We start from the raw sequence: 24,152 nt of genomic DNA on the forward strand, positions 1-24,152 counted from the left end.
CGCCCTAAAATATTATTAACCCCTCTTGAGCGAGGCGGGCATGATGCCCTTCTTGCGGCGCTCGAACGCGTCGGACGACTTGGGCACCAGACCCAGCGCCAGCCGCCTGGTGAACCTCTCCCCTTTGCCCGCCCCGCCCCCCGGCTCCGCCGTCGCGGGCACCGATATCACCTCCGCGAACGCCACCACGTCCGGGTCCCTCAGGTCCACGCTGAGCCCCGTCGCGCCCGCGGCGGTGAGCGCGGCGCGAACCCCGCCGGCGACAGCCTCGATGACCTCACGCCGTCCGTGCCTCTCCGCCGCCGTCGCCGCCGTGTCCCCCGCGTCCACTGCGTCCTTGCCCGCTCCGACCGTAGGATCCCCCTGCGTCTTGAACCTGTTGTGGTACGACACCGCGAAGGACACGTCGCGCCCCTTCGCGTCGAACCCCGACGCGGCGAGCGCGGCGACGGCTCCGGCGTCGATGGCGGCTCCGTCAAACGCGCACGTCACCGTCACCGGCGTCATCTTCTCCACAAACTTTGGCGCGGGGCATCTTCCGGCTTTGACGTCCGCGACGGTTCGCGTCACGACGCCGAGAACCTCCGCCGCGACCGTCGCCCTCGTTCTGTCGTCGTCCGGGCGGGGATGCGGATCGTCGCGGCCCTTCGCGTCGGCGGCGGCGGCGTCCGGGTCCGGCCTCTCCGACATCCTGATGAGGACGAACCCTCGGCCGGGCATCTTGACGGGGTTGAGCCTCAGGCCCTTGGCCGCCGCGCCGAACGCGAGCGGGGTGGTCGGCAGCCTCGGCCTGAGCATCTCGGTCGCCTCCCTCGTCGCGCTCTTCTCCCGCTGGAACGAGCACGTCACCACGAACCCGACGCATCCCAGCCCGCGGACGATTGCGTCGGGGGCGGCGTACTCGTATCGCTCCAGAGATTCGTCAGCCTCGCCCCCGGTCGCGCCGTCGCCGTCCTGCGCGTCGAAGGTCTTGCGTCGCTTGGCGCGCAGGTCGGTGCCGTCGAGCTCTCGCGGGGCCTTGCGGCGCATCTCCATCTCCGCCTCGCGCCTGAGCGCCTCGAGCGCGTCGTCGTCCATCGTCGCGCTTTCCCCCGACGAAAAGTGCGTCGCCGCCCTCGGGCGTTTCGGAAGTGAGAGTCGTGGCTACGCACCACTGCGACCCGTTCAAACCCGGGCGGGATAAAAAGAGCAGATCTGGGGAGGGTCGTCGCACACAGCCACGCGTCGTCGCCGGCGGGTGAGGCTCACCAAGCGCACGGGAGACTCGCGTTTAGGTCTCGTATTCACGTCGAGAGGTGCGCGCCGATCGGGGCGTCCGTCGGCTCCGGTGTCGTCGCCGCGCACGAGGTTGGCAGGGTAGGGAAACCGGGCCGGATCCAGCCGTGAACGATGAGCAGCTCCGCTCAGGTTGACGCGTTCCTCAACGGGCAGGCGAGCAAGCAGCCCGAGCTCGCCGAGCTCTTCGCCGAGCTCAGGAGCTTCTACGAGCGCAAGCTGTGGCATGAGCTCACGATGAAGCTCGAGGAGGCTGTCGCGCTGCCGGCGTTCCAGCAGGGCGACCTCCTCATCCAGCTCTACCACAACTTCCTGGTGGACTTTGAGCACCGGATCTCCCCCCTCAAGCTCGGGCACCTCGCGGTCGCGGTGTCGTCGAGGTACACCGATCGCGCGGCGGCGGTCGCTTTCATGGAGCAGGTGGTGGAGAAGATCGCGGAGCAGAGGCAGCACGGCCACGAGGAACCCGTCCTCTACCTTCGCATGCACGTCGCCCTGTTGCACGTGCACGAGGGTCGATCGGCGCAGGCGAGGGAGATGGTGAGGGACGGAAAAGGGGCGCTCGACGCCATGGCCTCCCCCGACCCGTCCGTCTCCGCGGCGTACTACTACGTGTGCTCGCAGTACCACAAGGCCAAGCAGGAGTTCGCCGAGTTTTACCGCCACGGCATGCTCTACCTCGCCTTCGTCTCGTCCGAGTCCCTCCCGGAGGCGACGCGCCGAGATCTCGCGGCCGATCTCGCCCTCGCCGCGCTCCTCGGCGAAGATCTCTACAACTTCGCCGAGCTCATCGCGCATCCCATCGTCAAGACCCTGGAGAACACGGAGTTCGCCTGGCTCCTCGAGATACTCGCCGCGTTTAACGACGGGGACCTGCACGCGTACGACGCGCTGTGCGAGAAGCACGCCGCCGCCCTCAACGCGCAGCCCGCCCTCGTGGCCAACGAGCGAAGGCTCCGCGAGAAGATCACGATCACGTGCCTGCTCCAGATCGTGTTCAAGCTTCCGGCGGATCACCGCGAGATTGCGCTGGAGGACATCGCGCTCAAGACCAAGCTGAGCGTGGACGGCGTGGAGTACCTGCTGATGAAGGCGCTGAGCGTGAGGCTGATCGAGGGCGTGGTCGACCAGGTGGCCGGCGTCGTGAACGTGACGTGGATTCAGCCGAGGGTGCTGCTCAAGCCGCAGATCTCGGAGCTGAGCGAGAGGCTGGAGGGGTGGATCGAGAAGGTGAAGGACGTGGGAACGTCGTTACAGGAGGAGATACCCGAGCTGGCCACCATGGCGTGAGCGACGGGACACGCGATGGGCGGAAGAGAGGTTGACCTTTAGCTACTCATAGAGCGTAAAAAGAGAGCCGAGAGTGTGAAAAGTCGAGTCCCGTCGAGTCGTCTCGCGCGAGTTGCGTCACACCAGGTCGTACCCGTCCGTTCCCGCGTCTGGCGCGTTCATCGGGTCGTCCTTGCGCTGCCGCTTCATCCTGTACGCCTCCATGTCCTCCTCCGTGACGTCAACCTCGTGAGAGACGTTGTATCCCCGCTTTCGCTCGTCGCCCCCCTCCGCGCCGCCTTCGCCCCGCTCGCGAGCATCCTCTCGCCTGAGCGCCTCCGCCAGCTTCTTCGGATCCAACTGAACGTCCTCGGCGACGTCGCCGCCCCACACGTCCTTCTTGGCGTCGAACGGGTTCTTCGTCTTCTTCCCCATCCCGTCCGCCCCGCCCTCGTTCGCCTCCCTCGCCGCAGCCTCCTCCTCCTCCCCCCGTCGAGCCTCCATCGCGGCTTCCCGCGCCGCCAGGTTTTCCTTCATGAGATCGGCGGCGGCGTCGGCGGCGTCCAGCCCCTTCTTACCGGTGCAGTAGCTGTTCTTCTGGAAGGATCTGCAGCACGCGTAGCCCCACCGGCCAGCCTGCCAGAACGACCCCCACACCTTCGTGTGGTTCTGCTCGTGCACGTCCTCCTCGTAACGAGACTTGGCGGTGGCGCGCTCTTGGCCCTTAATCACCCGACCGGCTCTGTCGTACTCGACGTACCCCTCCGTCTGACCCAACAACAGACCCTCGGGCGCCGGTTCGCTCGCCGCCGCGTTGCCGTACTTCTCCAAGATCGCCGATTTCGTCACCCCGCTCAGCGCTTCCTTCTTCTCCTTGAACTGCTTGTACAGCAGCTCAGCCTGCGACGGCGCCGCCTGCATGTGAATCTCCTGACCTTTCTGGTACGCGTCAAACGCGTGTCGGTTGAGACGTTCGAAACCCAGCGTCTCGCCCGTCTTGCGCGTCACGTTGTCGCCCTGGAACTGCAGCGCGAACTGCGAGGACGGGTCGTCTTGGGGCGTCGGGTTCTCCCTCATCGACCGCGTCTTCGGGTCGTAGTACGCCGACGACAGGTCCAGGTTGCGGAGGTACTTGGCGGTGTCCTCGCGAATGCGCAGGTTACGAACAGTCATCGACGCGCCGCCTCCCGCGGACCGCACGCGCTTCTTCACCTCCATGAATCCCTCGGCGTCCGCGTCCGCCGCCTTGGCGTCGTCGTCGGAGTCCGACCCGGACGCGTCGTCCGAGGCGTCCCCGTCCTCTTTTGGCACGTCGCCAGCTGTGTCCCGATTGGCTTTGCGATACGCCCGTTCCAACTCGCGTCGCTTCGCAACCTCCGCCTTGAGAGCCTCCGCCTTCTCGTACCTGTCCACCACCCTGCCGTAGTCCTCGGCGTCGTACCCGTTGTACCTGTCCCTCTTGCCGTCGAAGCCCAACGCGATCTGGTCCTGGACGAGTTCGTCGGCGGCGATGTTCTTGCCCGTCTTTGCTGCGCCCATCTTCCTCGGTCGCTCGACGCAGTCCTTCTTCTTGTGCGTCATCGCGCCGCAGTTTTCGCACGCCCCCTTGCGAAACTTGGTCGCCTGGAACGTCTTCACGCCGCGCTTGTACCAGTCCCCGCCCTCCTCCGCGGTGAGGTTGAACGCCTTCTGGTGCTTCAGGCCGGGCTTGTTCTGGTTGAGGTACCACGGCGCGGCGGCCATGAACTGCGGGATGTGGGGGTTGATCTCGTTGCCATCCTCGTCGAGCTCCGCGGGCGCGAGACCGGCCTATCCGACGCGGTGGAGGGATCGGGGTCGTTAGGGTCGGGCTCGGAGGGTCGGCGCGGGTCCGAGGGTCAGCGCGGGGCATGCGCCGCGCCGCGAGATCCGTTAGACCTAGAAAATTCATCGTCGGGTCGGGCGCGGGGGAAGGGCGGGGGGGGCGTCGCCCGAACGGTCGCGTCGGTCCGGGCGATGCGCACCTTGCGGGCCTCATCGAGCTCCTCTTTCCTCCTCCGCTCCTCGCGGGACGTGAAGTTGGACGACATCGCCGCTGCGTCGACGCCTTCCTCCGCGGCGGGAGCTGTGATGATTCTTCGCGGGACCGGACCGGAGGGCACCGCACAGCAGCGCGAGAAGAGAATATTTCCGCTGCGTGGCGACGTTTCGGCGTCACAGGTAGGGGGCGGCTCCGCCTCGGCTATGCGGGCGATGGCCCCTCGGGGCTTCGCGCGATCGGGCTCGTGGGCCGAGCTCGGCGGGAGGGAGGGCTCGGGCGACTCGGGGTCGTCGTCGCCGAGGACCCCGAGCAAATCCCCCGCGCGCCTCGCCCGGGCGACGGAGGACCGCTCGACGTGGGCGACGTGCGCGATGTGCCTCGCGTTGGTCGCGATCGCGGTGCTCGGAGCCGCGACGGCGTTGATGTCCGCGGAGCCGCGCAGGTACGTGGTCATCCTGGACGGCGGAAGTCAGGGAACCCGCGCGCACGTGTACGCCATGCGCGTCGCGCCCGGACCCCGCCCGCGACACACGGAGGAGCTCGGCGTGATGCGCGTCAAGCCCGGGCTCAGCTCGTTCGCGTCGGATCCGCAAGGCGCGGGGGAGTCGCTCCGGCCGCTGTACGAGTTTGCACGCGGCTTGGTCCCACACGCGTACGTCGCGAGGACGCCCATCGTGCTCATGGCCACCGCGGGGCTTCGCTCGGTGCCCGATCGGGGCGCGCGGGACGCCATCCTGCGCAGCTGCCGCGCCTCCCTGGCGCGATCGCCCTTCCTCTTTCGAGACGGATGGGCCCAAGTCATCGCGGGGAGCAAAGAGGGACTGTACGCCTGGGTCGCCGCCAACTACGCCGCCGATTCGCTGTTCGCCAGGGACCCGCGGCATACCCTCGGGGTCCTCGAGCTCGGAGGCGCGTCGATGCAGGTCACGTTCAAGGTTCCCGAAGATGCGCCCGAGAAGGTTCCCGACGAATTCACCGAGCACATCCACGTGCCAACCGTGAAGCCCCACCCGTCGGACCTCGCGGGACCCGGCGCGAAGTCTGCACCCCCGTCCCCGTCCCGAACGCGCGACGCCAAACCCGGGGTGACGGAGATCACCGTGTACACCCACAGCGCGTTGGGTTTGGGACAGGAGGCGGCGTTCGAGGCGCACGAGCGCGCGCTTCGGGCGGAACTGACGAGTCGCGGTGAAACGACGACACAGCTGTACGACCCGTGCGTGCCCGTCGGCTACGTGTCGAAGCGTCCCGATGCGTCGTCCCCCCCAATTCGGCCCGGCGGCAACTTCACCGCGTGCGTGGATCGCGCGCGTGCGCTGCTGGGGCTTCACGACCCGTGCCCGCACGAGCGGTGCGGGGTGAAGGGGAGCTACCTCCCGCCGGCCATCAGGGGCGAGATGCTCGCCACGGAGAACTTCTTCTACACCGCGCGGTTCCTGGGTCTGCCAGAGCAGGCGACGATCGCGCAGATGGCGGGCGCGGGGGAGAGGGTGTGCGGCGCGGAGTGGCGGTCGCTGGTGACGGCGCACCTGGGGGCGAACAGGGCGGCGAGAGGGGAGGGCGAGGACGAGACGTTCGAGGAGGACGAGTCCAGTCTGGCGAGGTACTGCTTCTCGTCTGCGCTCATCGTCGCCGCGCTGGTACACGGCTTGAAACTCCCGGCGCAGGCTAAGATTCGGTTCAGCAACAGCGTCGGGGGAAAGGCGGTGGACTGGGCGATGGGCGCGGCGATCGCGTTCACCGCATCGGCCGTCGAGCGAGAGGAGGAGTGGCTGTTGGGGTCGATGGGCAATCGATGGACGGATGCGTTTGGCGACGTGGGAGTCGGGTTCGACTGGCGAATTTTGGTTTTGGTCTTCGCGGTTTTGGTTTTGGTTTTGGTTTTGGCGTCGAGGCGGTCGCGGCGCGCGAGGATGGTGGAGCGTAGGATCCGCGCCAAGGTCCAGGCGTGGGGCAGCGCCGGGCGCCTGACCCGCTCGGAGGGAACGTTCGGCAGCCTCACCAGCTTCAAGAGCCCCGCCAAGGACCACTAATCTTAGCTAGTAGCCGAGTCTTTCACCCTCGTAGACTAGTCCCCATCCGTCGACGCCGGGCCTCCTCGCCGTCCAGCGCCGCGTGCGCCAGCACCACGCAGTGACTCGCCAGCAGCATCCTTCCCCCACCGAGCGCCATCAACACCGCCCCGAAGACGAACATGAGCGTCCGCCTCTCGTCCGGCGTCACCCCCGACCCGTCCCCGACCACGACGGCGAAGCCGTCGCCGTTGTCCGGGTTGTCCGGAGGCCGCGCGAGGACACAGCTGGCGTCGTCGCCGTCCACGTCGAGCAGCGCCACCGCGCCGCAGCCCCGCAGCGCGTCGCGCAGGCACGTCTCCAACGATTGGTGATCGGACACGGCGATCCCCGGGACGGGTCCGGCGCTGCCGGGGCGGTCGCGAAGCCACGATGCCTCGCGCTTTCTCGCGTTCCTCGCCGACTTTTCCCGAACCTCATCCCCGTCGCCATCGCCCACTCGGCTCCGACGTCCTCCCGGCGCGTCCCTCGCCAAAAGCGGGAGTTGGTCGAGCGATGCGTGCTGCATGGCTCGCTGCAGGAGCAGCGCGACGTTTTTCTCCGCGGGCGCGAGCCCCTCGACGCGGGCGCCGTCGACGGACACGAGGCGACAGCTCGCGAGGTCGTCGGACTGCATGACGAGGTGCACGACGGTGTCCCGCCGCACGTCGTCGCTGAGGTACAGACCGGCGGTGACGCACCGGCACCACACGTCGACGCGACCCTGAAGGAGGTTCGCGGCAGAGAACAGGCCCGCTCGCGCGTGCGGGGTGACGCCGTGGCACATCACAACCACCGAACGGTTGGTTGGCCCGGACGATGATGCTTCAGAGACGTCCGCCGTGCCGCAACGCGTTGGAGCGCGGGGGCGGCGAGTTGGCGCGGTCCGCTTCCGCTGTCGAGTCGGACTCGACGTTGATGATGTGGGAATCGCGAGGGCCGAGGCGAGCGGCGCCATCCCGTCACCCCGGCGCGCCCCCGCGCTTCAGGCTCTGCTCTGTTGTTACGTCAATTCGGATAACTTTTGACCTACGGCGTCCGACGTGGCACAGAGCGACACGCCGGAGCCCGTCCCGGCACCCGTGGCACCAGCACTCGACGCGAGCGAGCCCGACGATGTTCACGATGATCGCGATGGCTGCCATGTCGGTACGAGCCCCCGCGCCGACCCGATCTCTCCGCGCTCGCCGCGTCCCCCGCGCGAAGGGTTCCGCGCGGGTCGAACAGGCTGGCATCGTCGGATTCAGAAGCAAACTCGTACGAGCGTCCCGTCTCGACGACGCCGCGTGCGATGTCGACGCTTCGCGCCCCACGGTCACCCGCCGTGAGGCTTTCTCGTCTCTCGCGGCGCTCGGCGCGATGATGATCGGGGCGGCGGAGGTGGCGCACCCCGCCCCGGCTCTCGCCGCCTACGGGGCGGACGCGGGGGGATCCACCGCGGCGGTTTCCGGCGAGGACGTCACCTGGAGCACGTTCTACGGAGCCGCCGCGCCCCCGGCGACTTACGGCTACCTCGGCGGGACCACCAAGGACAAGGCGAAGTACTCCTACGAGGTCCCGTCCGACTGGGTCGAGGAGGCCCCGAGCAAGGTGGAGAAGGGCGCCGGAGGCCAGGATTCCCGATGGGTCAAGACCGGAAGCCGAGGGGCGATCAACGTGAAGTGTCTGACCCTGAACCGCGCGGGCGAGGACGGAGCCGCGTTTGGGCTCACCGACAAGGCCCTCCAGGCCATCGCGGGCGCCGACAGCAAGCTCCAGGAGTCCATCAACAGCGGAACCGTCTCCTCGGCCAAGTCGGGCGACTTCGTGACGTTCACAATCTCGGGCGGAACTGGCGGCGACTACGCCGTGAAGATCACCATCGACAACACCGGCCGTCTGTTCGCGTTCGTCGCGTCCACGCCGAGCGATAAGTACAAAGGGGAGACCAAGAAGACCCTGGACAGGATGGTCGGGAGCTTCAGGACCTACGAGTCCGTCTCACAGTTTGTGTGATCGGTCCCTTGCCACGGGATTGTGAGTGCGTGTGCTAATATGTCCATATACAGTTGCTTTCTAATACGTGTTAAAGGTTCACCACCCACCCCCAATTCGACCGTCGACTTCGTGTTTAGAGAGCCTTGATCTTGGCTACGATGTCCAGCGCCTGCGCGGTGGCGTTGCCGATGTACGTTGCCGGCGTCATATCCATCAAACGCTGCTTCGACTCCTCCGGCATCTCGAGCTTCTCCACAAACTCCCTCATGCCGTCCCTGTCCACGCGCCTGCCGCGGGTAAGCTCCTTGAGCTTCTCGTACGGCTTCTCGATGTCGTGCCTTCGCATCACGGTCTGGATGGGCTCGGCGAGAACCTCCCAGTTGCAGTCCAGGTCGGCAGCCATCGCGGCAGCGTTGGTCTCGAGCTTGCCCAGTCCCTTGAGCGTGGACTGGTACGCGATGAGCGAGTAGCCGAACCCGACGCCCATGTTGCGGAGCACCGTGGAATCGGTGAGATCGCGCTGCCACCTGGACACCGGAAGCTTGGCGCTCAGGTGCTCGAACATGGCGTTGGCCATCCCGATGTTCCCCTCGGAGTTTTCAAAGTCGATCGGGTTCACCTTGTGGGGCATCGTCGACGAGCCAACCTCCCCCGCGACCGTCTTCTGCTTGAAGTATCCGATGGAGATGTAGCTCCAGATGTCGCGGTCGAGGTCCAGGACGATGGTGTTGAACCTCTGGACGCAGTTGAAGAGCTCCGCCATGTAGTCGTGCGGCTCGATCTGGGTCACGTAAGGCTGAAACGTCAAACCGAGCGACGTGACAAACTCCTCAGCGACGCACTGCCAGTCCACGTCGGGGTACGCGGACATGTGCGCGTTGTAGTTGCCCACTGCGCCCGCCATCTTGCCGTACAGGGGCACCGTGCGCATCTGCGCGCGCTGCCTCGCGAGCCTGTAGGCCACGTTTGCGAACTCCTTCCCGAGCGTGGTCGGCGACGCGGGCTGGCCGTGTGTGCGGGACATCATGGGCGTCTCCGCCTCCTCGGTGGCCTTGCCGACGATGACGTCGATGATCTCGTCCATGAACGGGAGGACGACGTCGACGCCCGAGCGGAGCATGAGGGCGTGGGAGAGGTTGTTGATGTCCTCAGAGGTGCACGCAAAGTGCGTAAACTCCATGATGGACTTGAGCTCGGGATGCTGGACGAGCCTGTCCTTGATGACGTACTCGACCGCCTTGACGTCGTGGTTGGTGGTGCGCTCCACCTTCTTGACCTCGGCGGCGTCCGCGGGGGAGAAGTCGGCGAGGAACTTTTCGAGGAAGGCGTTGGCGTCGTCGGAGAGCGGGGGCACCTCGGTGATCTGCGGGATGGAGGCGAGCTTCTGGAGCCATCGGACCTCGACGATCACGCGCGCGCGGACGAGGGCGTACTCGGAGAAGCACGCGCGGAGGATCTTGATCTTGGCGCCGTAGCGGCCGTCGATGGGGGAGATGGCGGTGAGGTCGGAGAGCTCCAGGTCGGGCTCGGGCTCGAAGTCCTTGCCCGAGGAGACGGGCGCCGACTCGAGGACGGCGCGACGCACGGGGGCGGCGGCGCGGCGGGACTTGGCCGCGACGAAGGGCCTCCTGGGCGCGGCGACGGCGCGCGGAGCCACGGCGGCGACGGTGAAGGCGGACATGGTTCGAAGAAACTCGTGCGTCGGTGCGGTCGCTCGCGGTGGATGCGAGGCGGCCGGTCGAAGTGCCGCTCGGGGCGGCGTCGGAATCGCTTGAAATAACGAAAAAGCGCTGCAACCCCGCTCCTCGAAGCGTCGCCGAACCGACCCCGCCTGACGTGTCGGAGAACAGGCGGGCAGTCTGCTCACGAGTCGGAAACTCGAATTGATACCACCAATTCTCGTGAGACCCCTCCTACTTGTATGGGCATTTGATCGATCTGTGCCCGAGAAATCGGCGGGAAATCCCGACGTCGAGAGGTGCCGGAGATCGACGTGGTGGCTTCCCACAGGCAAAGCCGCCGCGGGGGCCTATGTCCCTGGGGGAAGGAGGTGCAGCCAGCGTCGGTATGCGCCGCCTCGCCCAACGAGCGGTGATTGCCGTCGCTCGGCACGGTCGAGGGGCCCGCCCCGACCGCCCCGTCGCGCCGTCTCGCGGCGTCTGGCACGAACGTCATCTTCGATCTCGGCGCGCGGCCACGACATCCGCGCTGGCCTCGGACGACGATGCTCCGTCGATTCCGTCGTTGCGCGCGCCGTTCGCCCCCGCAGGCGACCAGCCCACCGCGATCTCCGAGTGCGTCAAGCATTTGAGGGACGACAACGCCCGGTTCGCGTGTCTCAGAGGCGCCACGGGCACGGGCAAGACCTTCGTCGTCGCCAACGTCATCGATACGATCGCGCGAGACAAACCGACGTTGGTCGTGGTCCCCAACAAGACACTGGCCGCCCAGGTCGCCAGGGAGCTCCGCGCGTACCTCCGTGACACCCACAGGGTCGAGCTCTTCGTCTCCCACTTCTCCTTGTACGTCCCGGAGTCCTTCAGCCGCGGCAGGTACGTCGAGAAGAGGAGCGCCATCGATCCCAACCTCGACGCGTTGCGACATCGAGCCACCAGGGCGCTGGTGGAGAGCGACAACGTCGTCGTCGTCGCGTCGGTGTCGTGCCTGTACGGCATGGGCATGCCGGCGGACTACGTCGACGCGAGGCTGGTGCTCGAGCCGAACGCGTCGCACGGTCACGGCGGTCGCGACGCCCTCGGCGCTCGGCTGACCGAGGGACTCCTCTACGAGCCCGCCGGGGCCGGGGCGGGCGGTGAGTCACCGGCCCCGCACGACGACGTCGTCGCGGATAGGGTGATGCGGGGGCAGTGGGCGTGGGGTCCCGTGGGTATCCGCGGGTCTGAGCTCCGCAGGCTGGTGGTTTGGCCGCCGTACGAGGACTCGCCGTTGCAGTTCGACCTCGACAAAGAGGGCCGGCTTGTCGGGTTTTTAAGGACCCCACAAGGGACGAACCGCGACGGCGCGAAGCGCTCGGCGTACGTCCTCGAGGACGTCTGCAACCCAAACCCGCTTCCGCCGCCGCCGCAGAGGGTGACCCTGTGGCCGAGGCAGCACCACATCACGCCGCCCGAGCGATTGAAATTGGCGACGGCGGCGATTGGCCGGGAACTCCGCGAGAGGTGCGCGGAGCTGCGGGCGAACGGGCACGGGATGGAGGCGGAGCGGTTGGAGCAGCGGACGAACGCGGACGTGGCGCTGTTGAACGAGCTCGGTTGGTGCCCGGGCGCGGAGCATTACTCCCGGCACCTTGGGGGCCGCGCCGAGGGTGAACCCCCCGTGACGCTCCTCGACTACCTCAACTTCAACACCTCCGATCCTCCTACCCGACCACCCGGGGCCGGGGCCGGGGCAGGGGCCGACGCCCGCGCGCGCCACCGGGGTTGGCTCCTCGTCGCGGACGAGTCCCACGTCATGCTCCCGCAGCTCCGCGCGATGCACGGCGGGGACAGGAGTCGAAAGCTCGGGCTCGTGGCTGGCGGGTACCGGCTGCCCTCCGCGTTGGATAACCGCCCGCTCACGTTCGAAGAGTTCTGGGAGCGCGTGCCGCAGGCGCTGCTCGTGTCCGCCACCCCGGGTAACGTCGAGAACGAGTGGTGTCAATCGCGCATGGTGGACATGGTGGTGAGACCCAGCGGCGTGGTTGACCCGCCGATTAAAATATTTCCCCGAGCGAATCAGCTGCCGCAGCTCGCGGCGGCTGTGAGGGAGCGCGCGGCGCGCGGCGAGGCGTCGCTGGTCTGCGCGCTGACCAAGGCGGACTGCGAGGATCTCGCCGGCTACCTGAACGAGATCGGCGGGTGTCGGGCGGACTGGCTGCACTCCGAGCTCACCGCCCCGCAACGCGCGGAGAAGCTGCAGGCGCTCCAGGCGGGGGAGATCGACGTGTTGGTGGGGGCGCAGCTGCTGAGGGAGGGGTTGGACGTGCCCCAGGTGTCGCTGGTGGCCGTTCTGGACGCGGGGGTGCCGGGTTTCATGCGATCAGCGAGGTCGCTGATGCAGATGCACGGCAGGGCGGCTCGTAACGCCCGGGGCGAGTGCCACCTTTTCGCCGACGCCCCCTTCACCGACGCCATCAACGACGCCGTCGCCGAGGTCAGCCGCCGGCGCGAGAAGCAACGCGATTTCAACGAACGCAACGGCATCGTCCCGGTGAACGCGTCAGCCGGGTCCTCTTCATCCTCCCTGTCGCTGTTCCAGGTGATGGCGGAGGAGATCGCGGAGGAGCGGGCGCAGATCGAGGTGGCGTCGACTCGGTCGGCGAACGCGCGAGTCGCCGCGGGGACCCGGTTCAACTCGCCGGGCGGTGACTCACCGGGCGGTGACTCACCGGGCGGTGACGCACCGGGTTCGTCGTCCGGGTTCGCCCCCAGCGAGGAGGAGGTGCAGGCGGCGTTGAAGGCGTGGCGGATGAAGCGCAACGGCGTCGCGGACGCGGCGGCGGCTGCTTTGAAGGCGCGGGCGGACGCCGACGCGGCGAGGGAGGCTCGAGCCGAGACGGCGGCGGCGCTCGCCGGCCCCGGCGGAACGTGGGCCACCCTCGGGAACACGTTCACGCCACGTCAGTTCACCGACGCCCTGTTCGACCCCGCGAACGCACCGACACCGACGACGCCGTCCCCGCCCGGATTCGAACCCGCGACGAGCGGCTCATCCGCAGAGGACGTCCTCGGATCCTTCGGCGTCGACGCCTCGCACCTGCCCTCGCTCCGTCGAAAGCTGGCGGATCTCCCCGCCAAAACCGGGGTGTACAGGTGGCTCGCCGGAGACGGCACCGTGCTCTACATCGGCAAGGCGAAGAGCCTCCGCGACAGGACGCGCGGGTACCTCGCCCCGGGGCTGCTCCGCCGGTCCCCGCGGCACAGGCGCCTGGCCGGTTTGGCTCGTTCGGTGGATACCGTCCTGACGCCCGGGGGCGAGGCGGACGCGCTGGCGCTCGAGGCTAGGCTCATCGCCGGGACCAAGCCGCCGCTCAACGTGCTGCTGAAGGAGGCGCCGAAGCCGGACGCCGCGCTCGTCGTCGGGTTGATGGACCCGGTCGGGGACGACGTCCTCCCGAGGTTCTTCATGACCGACGCGGGGGGCGATCGCGGTCGGGGGGGGGCGTTTCTCGGGGGGGGCGCGAAGAGAGTCGGCGGCGGGAGCGGGAACGCGAGCGACGACGCGGACGCCGGCGCGCGGTCGGGTCGTACCCGGCTCGGGTACGACGGCATCGGCGGGCGCGTGAGCCCCGGGGTGGTGGCTGCCGCGGAGGCATCGTCATCGTCATCGCCTGGCGCCGTTCGCACCTGGCTCAGGCCCACCAAGGCGGACGCCCGGCGCACCCTCGGGGACCTCGAACGCGCGTTTGGGCTCAGGTCCCTCGCGTTCCGCGCCAGGCACGGCGACGCCGAGGCCGCGGTACGATTGCGCGAGGCGGCGAGGATGGCGGCGGCGGCGTTGGACGGGGGCGACGCCGCGGAGGAAGCGGCGGTCGAGCTCGAACGGCGGGGTCGATTCGCGGCGGCGGCTTCGCTTCGATCCGCGGCGGCGCCCGGGGCGGCGGCGCTCGGCGCGCTCTCCTCGCTCCTCGCGGAGGAGGCGGGGGCGGCGGGAATGGCGGTGGACGTGGTGGCGGCGGCGGCGGAGGGGACCCACTGCCGCGTGCAGGTTGTGCAGATCCGCGACGGGACAATCGCCGGGATGCTCACCGCCGCGGTGGAGCTCCCGAACGACCGGACCGGCGTCGTCGGGGCGGTCGGGGACGACGACGAAGGGATTGTTGTCGCGGAGTGGCTCGGGGGCGACCGATCGGAGGAGGAGGAGGAGGAGGAGGAGGAGGACGACGACGAGGCGGGGGCGCTGGAGGTGGCCCTTGGGGAGGCGGCGCAGAGGGCGATGGAGGCGTTTTACGGCGACGGTGGCGGCGCGCGTGGCGACCCCCCCGACGCGGTTTTGGTTCCCCACGCGCTTCCGGACGCGCCCGGGCTGGAGCGGATCATCGCGCGAGCGTCCGGGACGTCGGACGCGAAGGGGCGGCGTCGGAGGGCGACGAGGACGACGAGGACGCTCCGTCACGGGTCGGACCTCCCGACGGGCCTCCCCGCCGCGCTGGCTTTGCTCGCCAAGGCCAACGCCGCCGAAGCCGCGCGTCGCGCCGCTCGCGAGGCTGCCGCGTCCGCCGCCGTCGCCGACATCGTCGGCGTCCCCGGGCACCCGATTCGATCCATCGAGGGCGTCGACGTGTCCCATCTCGCAGGGTCCGCCACGGCGGCTTCGGTGGTGAAGTTCACGGACGGCGCCGCGGATCCGGCGGGGCACACGAGGTACGACCTCGACGTCGTCAACGCGAGGGCACCCGACGGCACCCTCGTCGGCACCCCCGGGGACGACCCGGGGGCGATCTACGCCGCGGTCGCCAGGCGGTGCGCGGGGAAGCGCGGGGTGGTCGACCTTCCCGACCTCCTCCTCATAGACGGCGGCGTCGCGCAACTCGCGGCGGCGGCGAGGGCGCTCGCGGACGCTGGGGTCGTCGTCGTCAACGCGAGGGCACCCGACGGCACCCTCGTCGATCGATCGAGCGAAGAGGCGTCGTTGGGACCGGCGCGGAGGGTGGCGCTCGCGTCACTGGCCAAGGGAAGGCTCAGCGGCGAGGAGGCGGTGTACGTCCCCATGTTTTTCTCGACGGCGGCGACTTTGGATGACGAGACAGACACGTTCGGCGTCGCCCCGTTCGCGCGAGGCGCGCACAAGGCGTGGTGCTCGTCGGCCGCCAAGGGGAAGGACGCGCGCGGCGGTCCCGGGCTCGAGCTTCTGCGTGCCGTTCGCGACGAGTCGCACGCGGCGGCGCTCGGAGCGCACAGGAGGCGGCGTCGGTCGGATCTGTTCCGGGAGATGAACGCGTCCGTTCCCGGGCCCGGGGCGTCGTCGGACGGACTTGGGTCTTGGCAGGGTGCCGGGCCCCCGGGGGATTCGTCGGACGAGGAGGAGAGGGAGATGTCCGCGGTGGGATGAGGCGGGGCGCGTTCGGAGGTGGGGACGTGGGGCGGCCGCGTCGAATCGTCTCACCGAGGGGCGGTGACGTTAAATTTTGAGCACCGACTCTCGTGTCCTGTCTCGTCCTCGTCTGCTCGTTGTTATCCAGCCAGTAGGGTCGTCGTTTCGGTGCCGAGGCGTCGTCCACTGTCGGAAGCGCCGGGGAGGTCCCGTCTCGGCGCGGACCCGGGATGGATCGCGGGGATTGATCGTCACCCGAGAGGGCGATGATGGGTGGGAATCCGTTCCCCGAGGATACGATCCACGGGGCGTTCGTGGCGTCCGCGAACGCCGACCCGGATGCGATTGCGCTTCTCGGCGACGACGACGAGGGCACCCCGACGCTGTCTTTCGGTCAGCTCGCGGGTCTCTGCCGGGGCCTGGCGTCGCACCTCGACCGGGGATCGCGAGGGGCGGATCGATGCGGGCCGCCCGTGTTTCGCGGAGATCCGCGCGGCATAGGGGTGGGGGCGTCCGCGGCGGTGTCGTTGGATTCGAGCGCCGAGCTCATCGTCGTTTATTTCGCGGTGCTCATGGCCGGTAAGGCTTTCGCGCCGCTCGAGACTTCCCTCCCTCCCGCGGCGCTCGACGGCGTGCTCACCGCGCTCGTAGATGACGCCAGCCTCACGCATCACATCGTCGCCGCGATCGCCCCCGACGGGGACCCGCCGACCCGCCCGGGCGTACGCACGCTGGCCATCCGCCTGACGAGATCGGGTTCCTCGTCGGGCGGGGGAGACGACGACGGCGAGCCGTCGCTGGAGGTGCGCGAAAGCGGGGTCCCGGTGACCTACATCGGATGCGACGGACGCGACGGCGTCGGCGGGTGGTGGGCGTCGGACCGTCACGCGCGCGACGGCCCGGACGATGTCGCCCACGTCATCCACACCGGCGGCTCCACGGGCCGGCCGAAAGCCGTGGTGTGCTCGCACCGCGGGTCCCTCCTCTCGCACGCCGCGCGGCGCCGCGCGCACCCGTACGTCACCGGCGACGTCACCGGCGTGTGCGTCTTTGGGGTGTGGGACGCGGCGTGCGCGCTCCTGGCGGGATCCCCGGCGGCGATGCTCCCGCCCGGGATCATTCGAGCGGGGGGCGACGCTTTGGCGGCGGCGATGTCGGCTCGGCGGGTGACGCGGACGCTGCTCACGCCGTCGCTCGCCAAACTTCTCCTCGCGGCGGCGGCGGAGTCGGAGGCGGCCGTCGAGGCGCTCGCGGGCCTTCGCGTCCTCGTGCTCTGCGGCGAGACTTCGTCGCCGTCGCTCGCGGACGACTTGCTGCTCCGGATGAACCCCGCTCGTCGCCAAACGCCCCCCGGGGTACTCGCCAACCTGTACTCCACGTCCGAGGCGCACGACGTCGCGCTCGAGCCGAGCCTCAGCCTCGGGGTGCCGACGACGACGTGCGGGTCGCCCCACGACCACGTCGAGCTGGCCGTCGCGGACGACGACGGGGGTTTAATCGCCGAACGGGGGAAAGAGGGGTGGCTACACGTCGCTGGTGACGGCGTCGCGGCGGGATACCTCGGCTCGCACGGCTGGGATGCCACGAGGCAAAGGTTCGTGTCGAGGACGTGGGCGCCGATTGCGACACAACCGGCGACGACGAGCGAAGCGAGGACGTGGTACGACACAGGGGATCGCGCGATGATTCTGGCGGACGGCCGTCTGGCGGTGCTAGGACGGGGCGACGCGGGGGCAGGCGGGCGGGTGAAGATACGGGGGAAGCTAGTCGACCTCGCGGGGGTGGAGGAGGCGCTGGAAGATCACCCGCTGGTCGAAGCTTGCGCGTGCGTCGCTCGGGCGCTTTCTCGGGACGGTATCGGTGTCCGGGCCGTCTCTGGACCGTCTCCGGAAGGTCCGCCGGCGTCGCTGGTGGCGTTCGTGAAGCGCAGAAGACGTCTACGGGACGTCGGAACGGGCGCGGAGACGGAGGAAAGGGAAGAAGGAACCCGGAAGGAGCAACGGCGGGAGGAAAACGATGAGGACGGGGAGGAGGACGGCGAGGAGGAAGGGCAGTTGAGGGCGTGGCTGGCGGACAGGCTGCCGCGGTGGAGCGTTCCCGCGAGGATCGTATTCGTCGACGGCATCCCGCTCACCGCCGCCGCCGCGTCGTCGGCGCCCAAGCGCGACAGGCGAGCGTTGGCGAACGTGCCGCTCCCGCCGGCTCCATCGACTCGTCGGCCGCGTCTGACACGTGTCGAACACGTGTCGGACACCGAAGCGCCACGTCAGCGCTCGGGTCACGAAGAGGTGGTCGCCGCCGCGGTCCGGCTCGCGGCGAATACCCTCGGAGTATCGCCGGCATCGGACCCGTCGTCGAATGGGACTTCACTGACGATACACGGGGAGAGCGGCCTCTTCTCCGAGCTCGGAGGCGCCTCTTTGGAGGCGCAGGCGCTCCTATTCGCGCTTCGTTCGGCGCCGGAGTTGAATCCTAACCCTGAATCCTACCCGAACCCTACGTACGCGTGGGATCGAATCACGCCGGCTGACGTCATCGCCGCGGATACCCCCGCCCGGATCGTCGCCGCAGCCGCGGAAGCCGCAAAGGGTACGACGGGTACGACGACGGGCGGCGGGGCGCTGACGGCGCGCGGGTTGTTCGCGGAGGCGGCGGGGGTGGCGAACGAGCTGGGAATCGGGATGTGGAGCGCCGACGGCGGGTGGCGAGACTACTCTCGGCGGGTGGAAGACGCGACGAGTGGGACGACGACGAACGGGGCGTCGAACGGGACCGGCGCGTCGATTCGGAGCGCGAAAGGGGTCCTGCTGACGGGCGCCACCGGCCTCCTCGGTCGTCGGCTGATGACGGAGCTGCTGGCGCGGATGCGCGACGACGCCGAGTTAATCTGCCTCGTCCGCGGCGCCGACGACGACGTCGCCGCGGCCCGGCTGGCGTCCACGCTCTCATCCTCATCCTCTTCCTCTTTTTCTTCCGAGATTCCTCCACAACACCCTAGCACTAACCCCGAGGGTGTCTTGGACCCTCGCGTCCGGGTCATCGCCGGCGACGCGGCGGCTCCGAGGCTCGGACTCTCTTCAAAGGCTTACGCACAGCTGGCGTCGAGCGTGGACGTCATCGTTCACGCCGCCGGCGTCGTCAGCGCCGTCGCGCCTTACGCGAGCGCGGCGTTTGGTAACGTGGCGCCGGCGCGGGAGATGATTCGCCTGGCGTTGACGCGGCCGGGGCGGATCGCGGTGCACCACGTCTCCTCCAGCGCCGCGCTCCCGCCTCTCGGAACGCCGGCCGCAGCAGAGGAGAAGTACTTTTACGGGGTGAGCGGGAACGCAAAAGGGGTAGGGGAGGATGGAGACGGGAAAGGGGAGGGAGCGACGTTCTGGTCGGAGCGAGCCACGTCCGGGGGCGAGCCCCTCGCGGCTCTGGCGTCCGCCGGGGGATACGACACCGCGAGGGTCCACGGCGGGACGTGGCAGGGATACTCGCAGGCCAAGTGGGTGGCCGAGATGTTGGTGTGGGCGGCGGCCAAATCCGCGGGCGTGCCCGTCTGCGTCCACCGCCCGGGGAACATCGGGCCGTGCGCGGTGACCGGCGAGGGATGCGAGACGGACGCGACGCTAGCGTTGGCGTGGGCGACGTGCGCCGGGGCCGAGCGCACGGGCAAACAGTCGGAGGTTGACTTTGCGAGTCGGTCGACTCTCGGCGGGGTGGGAACGACGTGGCGGCTGTGGTGGACCCCCGCCGACGTCGTCGCGCGCGCGGTGGCGGTCGTGGCCGGCATGACCGGGGACGCGTGGGGGAACAGGGCGCTGCACATCGACCCGTCGGATCCCCCGCCAGCGTCCGCGCTCTTGAACCGCGCGTGGGCGCGAATGAGGTCTGATCGAACGTGGCCCGATCGAACGAGGTCTGATCGAACGCGGCCCGAACCGACTGGAACGGTGTTCGAACCGACGGTGTCCGATCCGAGTCACGGGACGCGCGAGGAGGAGCGTGATGGTGGCTGGGACGAGGAGGACGTTGAACTCGGACCGTGGCGTGAGGCGCTCGTCGCGGGTCTCGCCGCGTTCCCGCCATCTCTCCGAGGCGCTGCTCGAAAGGTGCGTTCGCTGATGTCGTTGAAGTCCGGTCTGTCGGGGGCGATTGGACGAGCCGAGCGACGCATGGACACGGCCGAGCTGCGTTCCATGCTGCGTCGTTCGGAGGAGGGCGGGGACGGGTTTATGGACGTGTCGGAGGAGGTTTTGGGGAGATACGTCGACCGGTTCGCGCGACTCGTTCGTAACGGCTAGCGCAGAGGCACGAAGGGGCAAAGGTAACAACATTGTTTTCGTTCTCAAGTGCAATGATAATCAGGCGGTCTCGCCCCCCCTGACCTGCGCGTACCTCGGCTCCGCGGCGAAATCCTTGGAGTACTTGGTCTCCCGCTGATGCCTCGGGTGGTCCATCAGACCCTTCGACCCGAGCGGGATGAAACTCTCGCTCCGCTTCAGCTTGTTTCCCGCCAACATCTCGCGCGCCTTTTTTGAATCCTCAGCCATCTCCCTCGGGTCCCTGCTCTGGTAGCTAGACCTCTGGGTCGTGCTGTTGAGATCGGTGATGGCGTCCGCCTCCCTGGCGCGCCTGTTCACGTTTGGCGCGACGGCGCGCGCGAACGGGACGGCCAGGTACCCCGGGGTGGGATACGCCAGCCTGTCCGCTCTCGTCTCCCCCAGCCAGTTGTTGCCAAAGGGCGGACAAGACACCGGCTTCTCCGGTTTCTCGCCGCCTTTGCCGTACTTTCCGTACCCGTGCGCCACCTCCGTCGTCACCGCGACGTACTCGGAGACGTTGGGAACGACGGACTTGACGTTGGGCATGCCGATGGTCACCTGCGACCGACCGGGAACGTGCCCGGCGTCCCTCCTTGCCGGGTCGCAGTTCACGCCGGCGGGATTTTCCCTCTTTTGTTTAGCCTCCGCCTCCGCCTGAAGCTTGTACGCCTCCAGCCTCGTACGCTCCTCCGCCGCCTTGGCCCGCGCCTCACGCTTGCGCCGCTCGCGAGCCTCCACCGCGCGCTCGCTCTGTTTCCCGCCCGTGATGCGCTCGATGCTCTGCGCAATCTCCTTGGTTCGCTTCGCGTGTTGCTCCGAGGGCCGAAAACCCGCTCTGTGCGTCTGAACCGATCCGCTCACCGTCCTGTCCCTCAGGGGCTGAACCCCCGCGTGCACCTCCCTCAGCGCCTCGAGGATGTCCTCCTTCTCCTGCGCGGACGTCGCCGGGTCCGCCAGCTTGGCCTCCACCGCCGCCTGCCCGGCGTTGTTGAACAGGTCGCCGTAGTAGAGCCTGGTGGCGACGACGTTGTCCATGAACAGGCGCCTGGCCTCCGCCTTCTCCTCCGCGACTCCCGGGATCTCGCCCACGGCCGCCGCGACCGGGGCGTCCATGCGCTGCTTCGAGGTGACGTACGCCTTCTCCGCCCATCGCGCGCGGGTTTCCTCGGTGCCCCGCAGGGATTCGGTGTACTGGTTGCCGAGCGCGATCTTCGACTGCGACGGGCGGGCAATCTTGACCAGCGGGCCCATGACGTCCTTGTTCTTGGGATCTCCGACGGAGTTGTAGATCTCCATGTAGTGGGTCTTGATGCCGCCCATGCCGTCGTAGGAGACGCGGTTCTGTTTTCCGGTTGTCGGATCGACGCCCATGAACTCGGTGGCGATCCGATTGGCGTACGTCATCGGTTCCTTCGCTTCCGATTCTTCTTCCCCATCGGGCGCCTGGGTGAGGGCGGCTCCGACCGGGACCTCATCGTTCGCCTCGGCTTGGACGCGCGCGAGCGCCGCGTCAGTCTCCGGATCGTCGATGGACTCGTACTCGGGGTTGCGCGTGACTCGCAGCGGCTGCGGGGGCAGCGTCCGGGACCAACGCGGGAGGAGGGGATTGACCGGGGCGGCGTCCGGCTCGGGCACCGATCCGGGGTTCAAGACGGACTCTAGAACCTTGGAATGCCTCGACGTGCTGCGGCTCACGGCGGCCTGCATCTCCATCCACCGCGACACCTCCGCGGCGGAGGCGGCATCCTTGAACGCGGGCTGCTTCGTCACCATGGGTGCCGGGGGGCTGTGACCGCCGATGCCAAATTAAGGCAATTTTATCCCTCGCCTGGCGCGTGACTCGGCAGGGAGAAAAAACCGAGCTGTTTGACGCAGCGGGAGGTAACAACGACCAGTGGTGGCGGCGCTGGCGGTCGGCTGGACGCCGTCCAATCGCGGAGTCGGGCCGCTCCGATGCGGGGCCACTACGCGAACATCGCCGAGCGCGCCGTCGGGCTCACCGCGACGGTGCGCGTGCGGGGACCCGACCCGCGCGGTGACGTCGCCGCCGACGCAGCCTTCTTCACCCATCATCGCCCCGACGACGACCTCCTCCCGGGCGCGGACGGCGCGCCCGTCGTGGCGATATCCGCCACCGCGCTGCGGATCCCGACGCGCGCGTCGACGCGGCAGGACGGGCGGCCGGCCGCGGGCGACGATCGCAAGCGCTTCATCGCCCCGCTCGCGCCCTTCCTCCCGTTCCTGGCCGCCCGCGACGATGCCCGCGACGACCGCCCCCGCGCGCGCGCGCCGCTCGCGTCGCCCCTCGCGCCCGGGGTCGAGGTCCACGTCCGCCTCGGCCGCGAGGGACTCGGCGGCGACGAACCCGGGGGATGGACGCGCGCGCGCGTCCTCGCGTCGTGCGTGCCGAGGGACGCGTCGAACGCCGTCGACGCCCTCGCCGGCCCCGCGGGACTCGGCGCCCTCCGACGGGGATGGACCGCCGGCGGCGTCGCGCCGCTCGGTGACGCATCGCACGTTCCCCTCGGCGCGGCCGTCACGGGCGTCGTCCTGATCGAGACGAACGCCCGGGCGTCGACGCAGCCGCCGCAGCCGCCGCCGCCCGAGTGGAGGGACGCATTCTTTGTGCGTGAGGGTGCGCCGATCGTCGCGTGCGGATCGCCCTTTGCCGCGCTGTCGCCGACGCATTTCGCGTGCGCCGTGTTCGGTGGGCACGTCGCACGCGCGTGGGGTCGACGGGTAGGGAGGCGGCAGCGCGAGGGCGGTGACGAAGATGGGCCCGGTGAGTCATCGCCCGGTGAGTCACCGGGCAATGACCCTCCGTTGCTGTTGGCGGATGTCGTCGCGTTGCCTGGGACGGAGGGCGCGCCCGTTCTCGACGCCGACGGCGGCGGCGTGATCGGCGTGCTGACCCCGCCGCTCGTCAGGCTCGAGCGGGGGCGGGACGGGGTGACGAGGGCGCAGGAAACGGTGCCTCTGGTGCTCACGATGGCGTCCATCCGCGACGCGCTGCGCGAGCTGGTGAGTGGGTCGTCGTTTTCGGGGGGGGATGAGTCACCGGCCGGTGAGTCACCGCCCTCGCGGGTCGGACCCGCTTCCTCCTCCTCCTCCTTCCGGAACGCGTCGAACCCGTTGGACGCCGTCGTCCGCAGATCCGTCGTCGTGTTGGAGACGGACGGGGGCGCGTCGTGGGCGTCGGGCGTGGTCATCGGGGTCCACGGCAGCGGCGGGGAAGGGGAAGAAGGCGGGGGAGGAATCGGGGGAGTCGGAGGGGTAGAATGGGGAGGAGGGGGAGGGGGACGACCGGTTCGCGCGCTGGTGCTGACAAACGCGCACGTGGTGCACCCCTCGTCCACCGCGGCGGGCGGCGACGGCAAAGGCCCCATCGTCCGATCGATCCGCGTCGGCATCCCCGGGACGAATTCATGGCTGAACGACGCGGCGCCCGTGTACGTGTCGCGAGGTCCGCTGGACGTCGCCGTCGTCGACGTCAAACTCCACTCGCCGAACGACGCCCGCCGCCTCGTCCCGGTGAAGCGGCGGCTTCCTCTTGGAGCGGGCGGGTCGCGGCTTTCCGGGGCGTCGCCCGGGTCGCCCGTCGCCGTCGTGGGTTTCGCCAGGGTGGGGCCTGGGGCGATCGACGCGGGTTTCATCGACTGCTCGCCCGCAGTGCATCTCGGCTCGGTGTCCGCCGTCGTGAACTTTTCGCACTCGAGGTCGCGGGATCGAATCCCGTCGTCGTCGTCGGTGCCGGCGATGTACCAGACGACGGCATCGGTGCACTCGGGGGCGAGCGGCGGCGCCGTGGTGTGCCCTCAGGACGGGACTCTCCTGGGTCTGGTCACGTCCAACGCGAGGTTGGGCGCGGGGGGGCGGGTGATTCCCAACTTAAACTTTTCCATCCCCGTCGAGCTGCTCGATCGGGTGTTGGCGACGGCGGCGGCGAAGGGGGTGGGGGATTGGGCCCGCGCGTTCGAGGGGTGCCTGGAGGAGGCGGAGACGAGCGACGAGCTTCGATCGATATGGAGCCTTCGGGACCCGGCGTCGACGGGAGGGGAGGGCCTGACTAGCAAACTGTGACGCGGAAAGGTCCTTTCAGTAGGCTCGCGACGAGGCGACTCGAATAGACTTTTAACTCGAATAGACGACGCGAGAGCTCGCTTTTACGAAATCAATCATCCCCTAGCCTCCTTCCTGCACTCCTCCTGCATCTTGGCC

General features: G+C 68.9%; 11 protein-coding genes across 11 annotated transcripts; 6 read left to right on the forward strand and 5 right to left on the reverse strand.

The window, feature by feature from the left end:
- Window positions 1–15: 15 nt before the first annotated feature.
- MICPUN_112716 (hypothetical protein) lies at window positions 16–1,077 on the reverse strand (the record flags this gene model as incomplete). The annotated part of the gene is made up of 1 exon (XM_002505749.1): window positions 16–1,077. The coding sequence occupies one exon, from the start codon at window positions 1,075–1,077 to the stop codon at window positions 16–18; it is 1,062 nt and encodes a 353-aa protein (XP_002505795.1).
- A 312-nt stretch (window positions 1,078–1,389) lies between these two features.
- MICPUN_87774 (predicted protein) lies at window positions 1,390–2,565 on the forward strand (the record flags this gene model as incomplete). Its single annotated transcript, XM_002505509.1, has 1 exon — window positions 1,390–2,565. One exon carries the CDS (start codon window positions 1,390–1,392, stop codon window positions 2,563–2,565), a length of 1,176 nt encoding a protein of 391 aa, XP_002505555.1.
- Window positions 2,566–2,598: 33 nt separating this feature from the next.
- MICPUN_63712 (predicted protein) lies at window positions 2,599–4,613 on the reverse strand (the record flags this gene model as incomplete). The annotated part of the gene is made up of 2 exons (XM_002505750.1): window positions 2,599–4,353; window positions 4,548–4,613. The coding sequence occupies 2 exons, from the start codon at window positions 4,611–4,613 to the stop codon at window positions 2,683–2,685; spliced, it is 1,737 nt and encodes a 578-aa protein (XP_002505796.1). The 3' UTR covers window positions 2,599–2,682.
- A 499-nt stretch (window positions 4,614–5,112) lies between these two features.
- Window positions 5,113–6,597, forward strand: MICPUN_87507 (predicted protein; the record flags this gene model as incomplete). Its single annotated transcript, XM_002505510.1, has 3 exons — window positions 5,113–5,562; window positions 5,659–6,081; window positions 6,130–6,597. The coding sequence occupies 3 exons, from the start codon at window positions 5,113–5,115 to the stop codon at window positions 6,595–6,597; spliced, it is 1,341 nt and encodes a 446-aa protein (XP_002505556.1).
- Window positions 6,598–6,619: 22 nt separating this feature from the next.
- On the reverse strand, window positions 6,620–7,573 carry MICPUN_63714 (predicted protein; the record flags this gene model as incomplete). The annotated part of the gene is made up of 1 exon (XM_002505751.1): window positions 6,620–7,573. The coding sequence occupies one exon, from the start codon at window positions 7,571–7,573 to the stop codon at window positions 6,620–6,622; it is 954 nt and encodes a 317-aa protein (XP_002505797.1).
- A 176-nt stretch (window positions 7,574–7,749) lies between these two features.
- MICPUN_63715 (predicted protein) lies at window positions 7,750–8,610 on the forward strand (the record flags this gene model as incomplete). The annotated part of the gene is made up of 2 exons (XM_002505511.1): window positions 7,750–7,764; window positions 7,822–8,610. 2 exons carry the CDS (start codon window positions 7,750–7,752, stop codon window positions 8,608–8,610), a joined length of 804 nt encoding a protein of 267 aa, XP_002505557.1.
- A 115-nt stretch (window positions 8,611–8,725) lies between these two features.
- MICPUN_87614 (predicted protein) lies at window positions 8,726–10,273 on the reverse strand (the record flags this gene model as incomplete). Its single annotated transcript, XM_002505752.1, has 1 exon — window positions 8,726–10,273. The coding sequence occupies one exon, from the start codon at window positions 10,271–10,273 to the stop codon at window positions 8,726–8,728; it is 1,548 nt and encodes a 515-aa protein (XP_002505798.1).
- A 350-nt stretch (window positions 10,274–10,623) lies between these two features.
- On the forward strand, window positions 10,624–15,642 carry UVRBC (exinuclease ABC subunits B and C-containing protein; the record flags this gene model as incomplete). Its single annotated transcript, XM_002505512.1, has 1 exon — window positions 10,624–15,642. The coding sequence occupies one exon, from the start codon at window positions 10,624–10,626 to the stop codon at window positions 15,640–15,642; it is 5,019 nt and encodes a 1,672-aa protein (XP_002505558.1).
- Window positions 15,643–15,893: 251 nt separating this feature from the next.
- MICPUN_63718 (acyl-coa synthetase/dehydrogenase) lies at window positions 15,894–19,913 on the forward strand (the record flags this gene model as incomplete). Its single annotated transcript, XM_002505513.1, has 1 exon — window positions 15,894–19,913. One exon carries the CDS (start codon window positions 15,894–15,896, stop codon window positions 19,911–19,913), a length of 4,020 nt encoding a protein of 1,339 aa, XP_002505559.1.
- A 60-nt stretch (window positions 19,914–19,973) lies between these two features.
- MICPUN_63719 (predicted protein) lies at window positions 19,974–21,707 on the reverse strand (the record flags this gene model as incomplete). Its single annotated transcript, XM_002505753.1, has 1 exon — window positions 19,974–21,707. The coding sequence occupies one exon, from the start codon at window positions 21,705–21,707 to the stop codon at window positions 19,974–19,976; it is 1,734 nt and encodes a 577-aa protein (XP_002505799.1).
- A 180-nt stretch (window positions 21,708–21,887) lies between these two features.
- MICPUN_63720 (hypothetical protein) lies at window positions 21,888–24,014 on the forward strand (the record flags this gene model as incomplete). Its single annotated transcript, XM_002505514.1, has 1 exon — window positions 21,888–24,014. One exon carries the CDS (start codon window positions 21,888–21,890, stop codon window positions 24,012–24,014), a length of 2,127 nt encoding a protein of 708 aa, XP_002505560.1.
- Between the last annotated feature and the right edge of the window lie 138 nt (window positions 24,015–24,152).

The sequence above is a fragment of the Micromonas commoda genome, chromosome 13 (assembly GCF_000090985.2).
Source record: "Micromonas commoda chromosome 13, complete sequence".
NCBI lineage: Eukaryota > Viridiplantae > Chlorophyta > Mamiellophyceae > Mamiellales > Mamiellaceae > Micromonas > Micromonas commoda.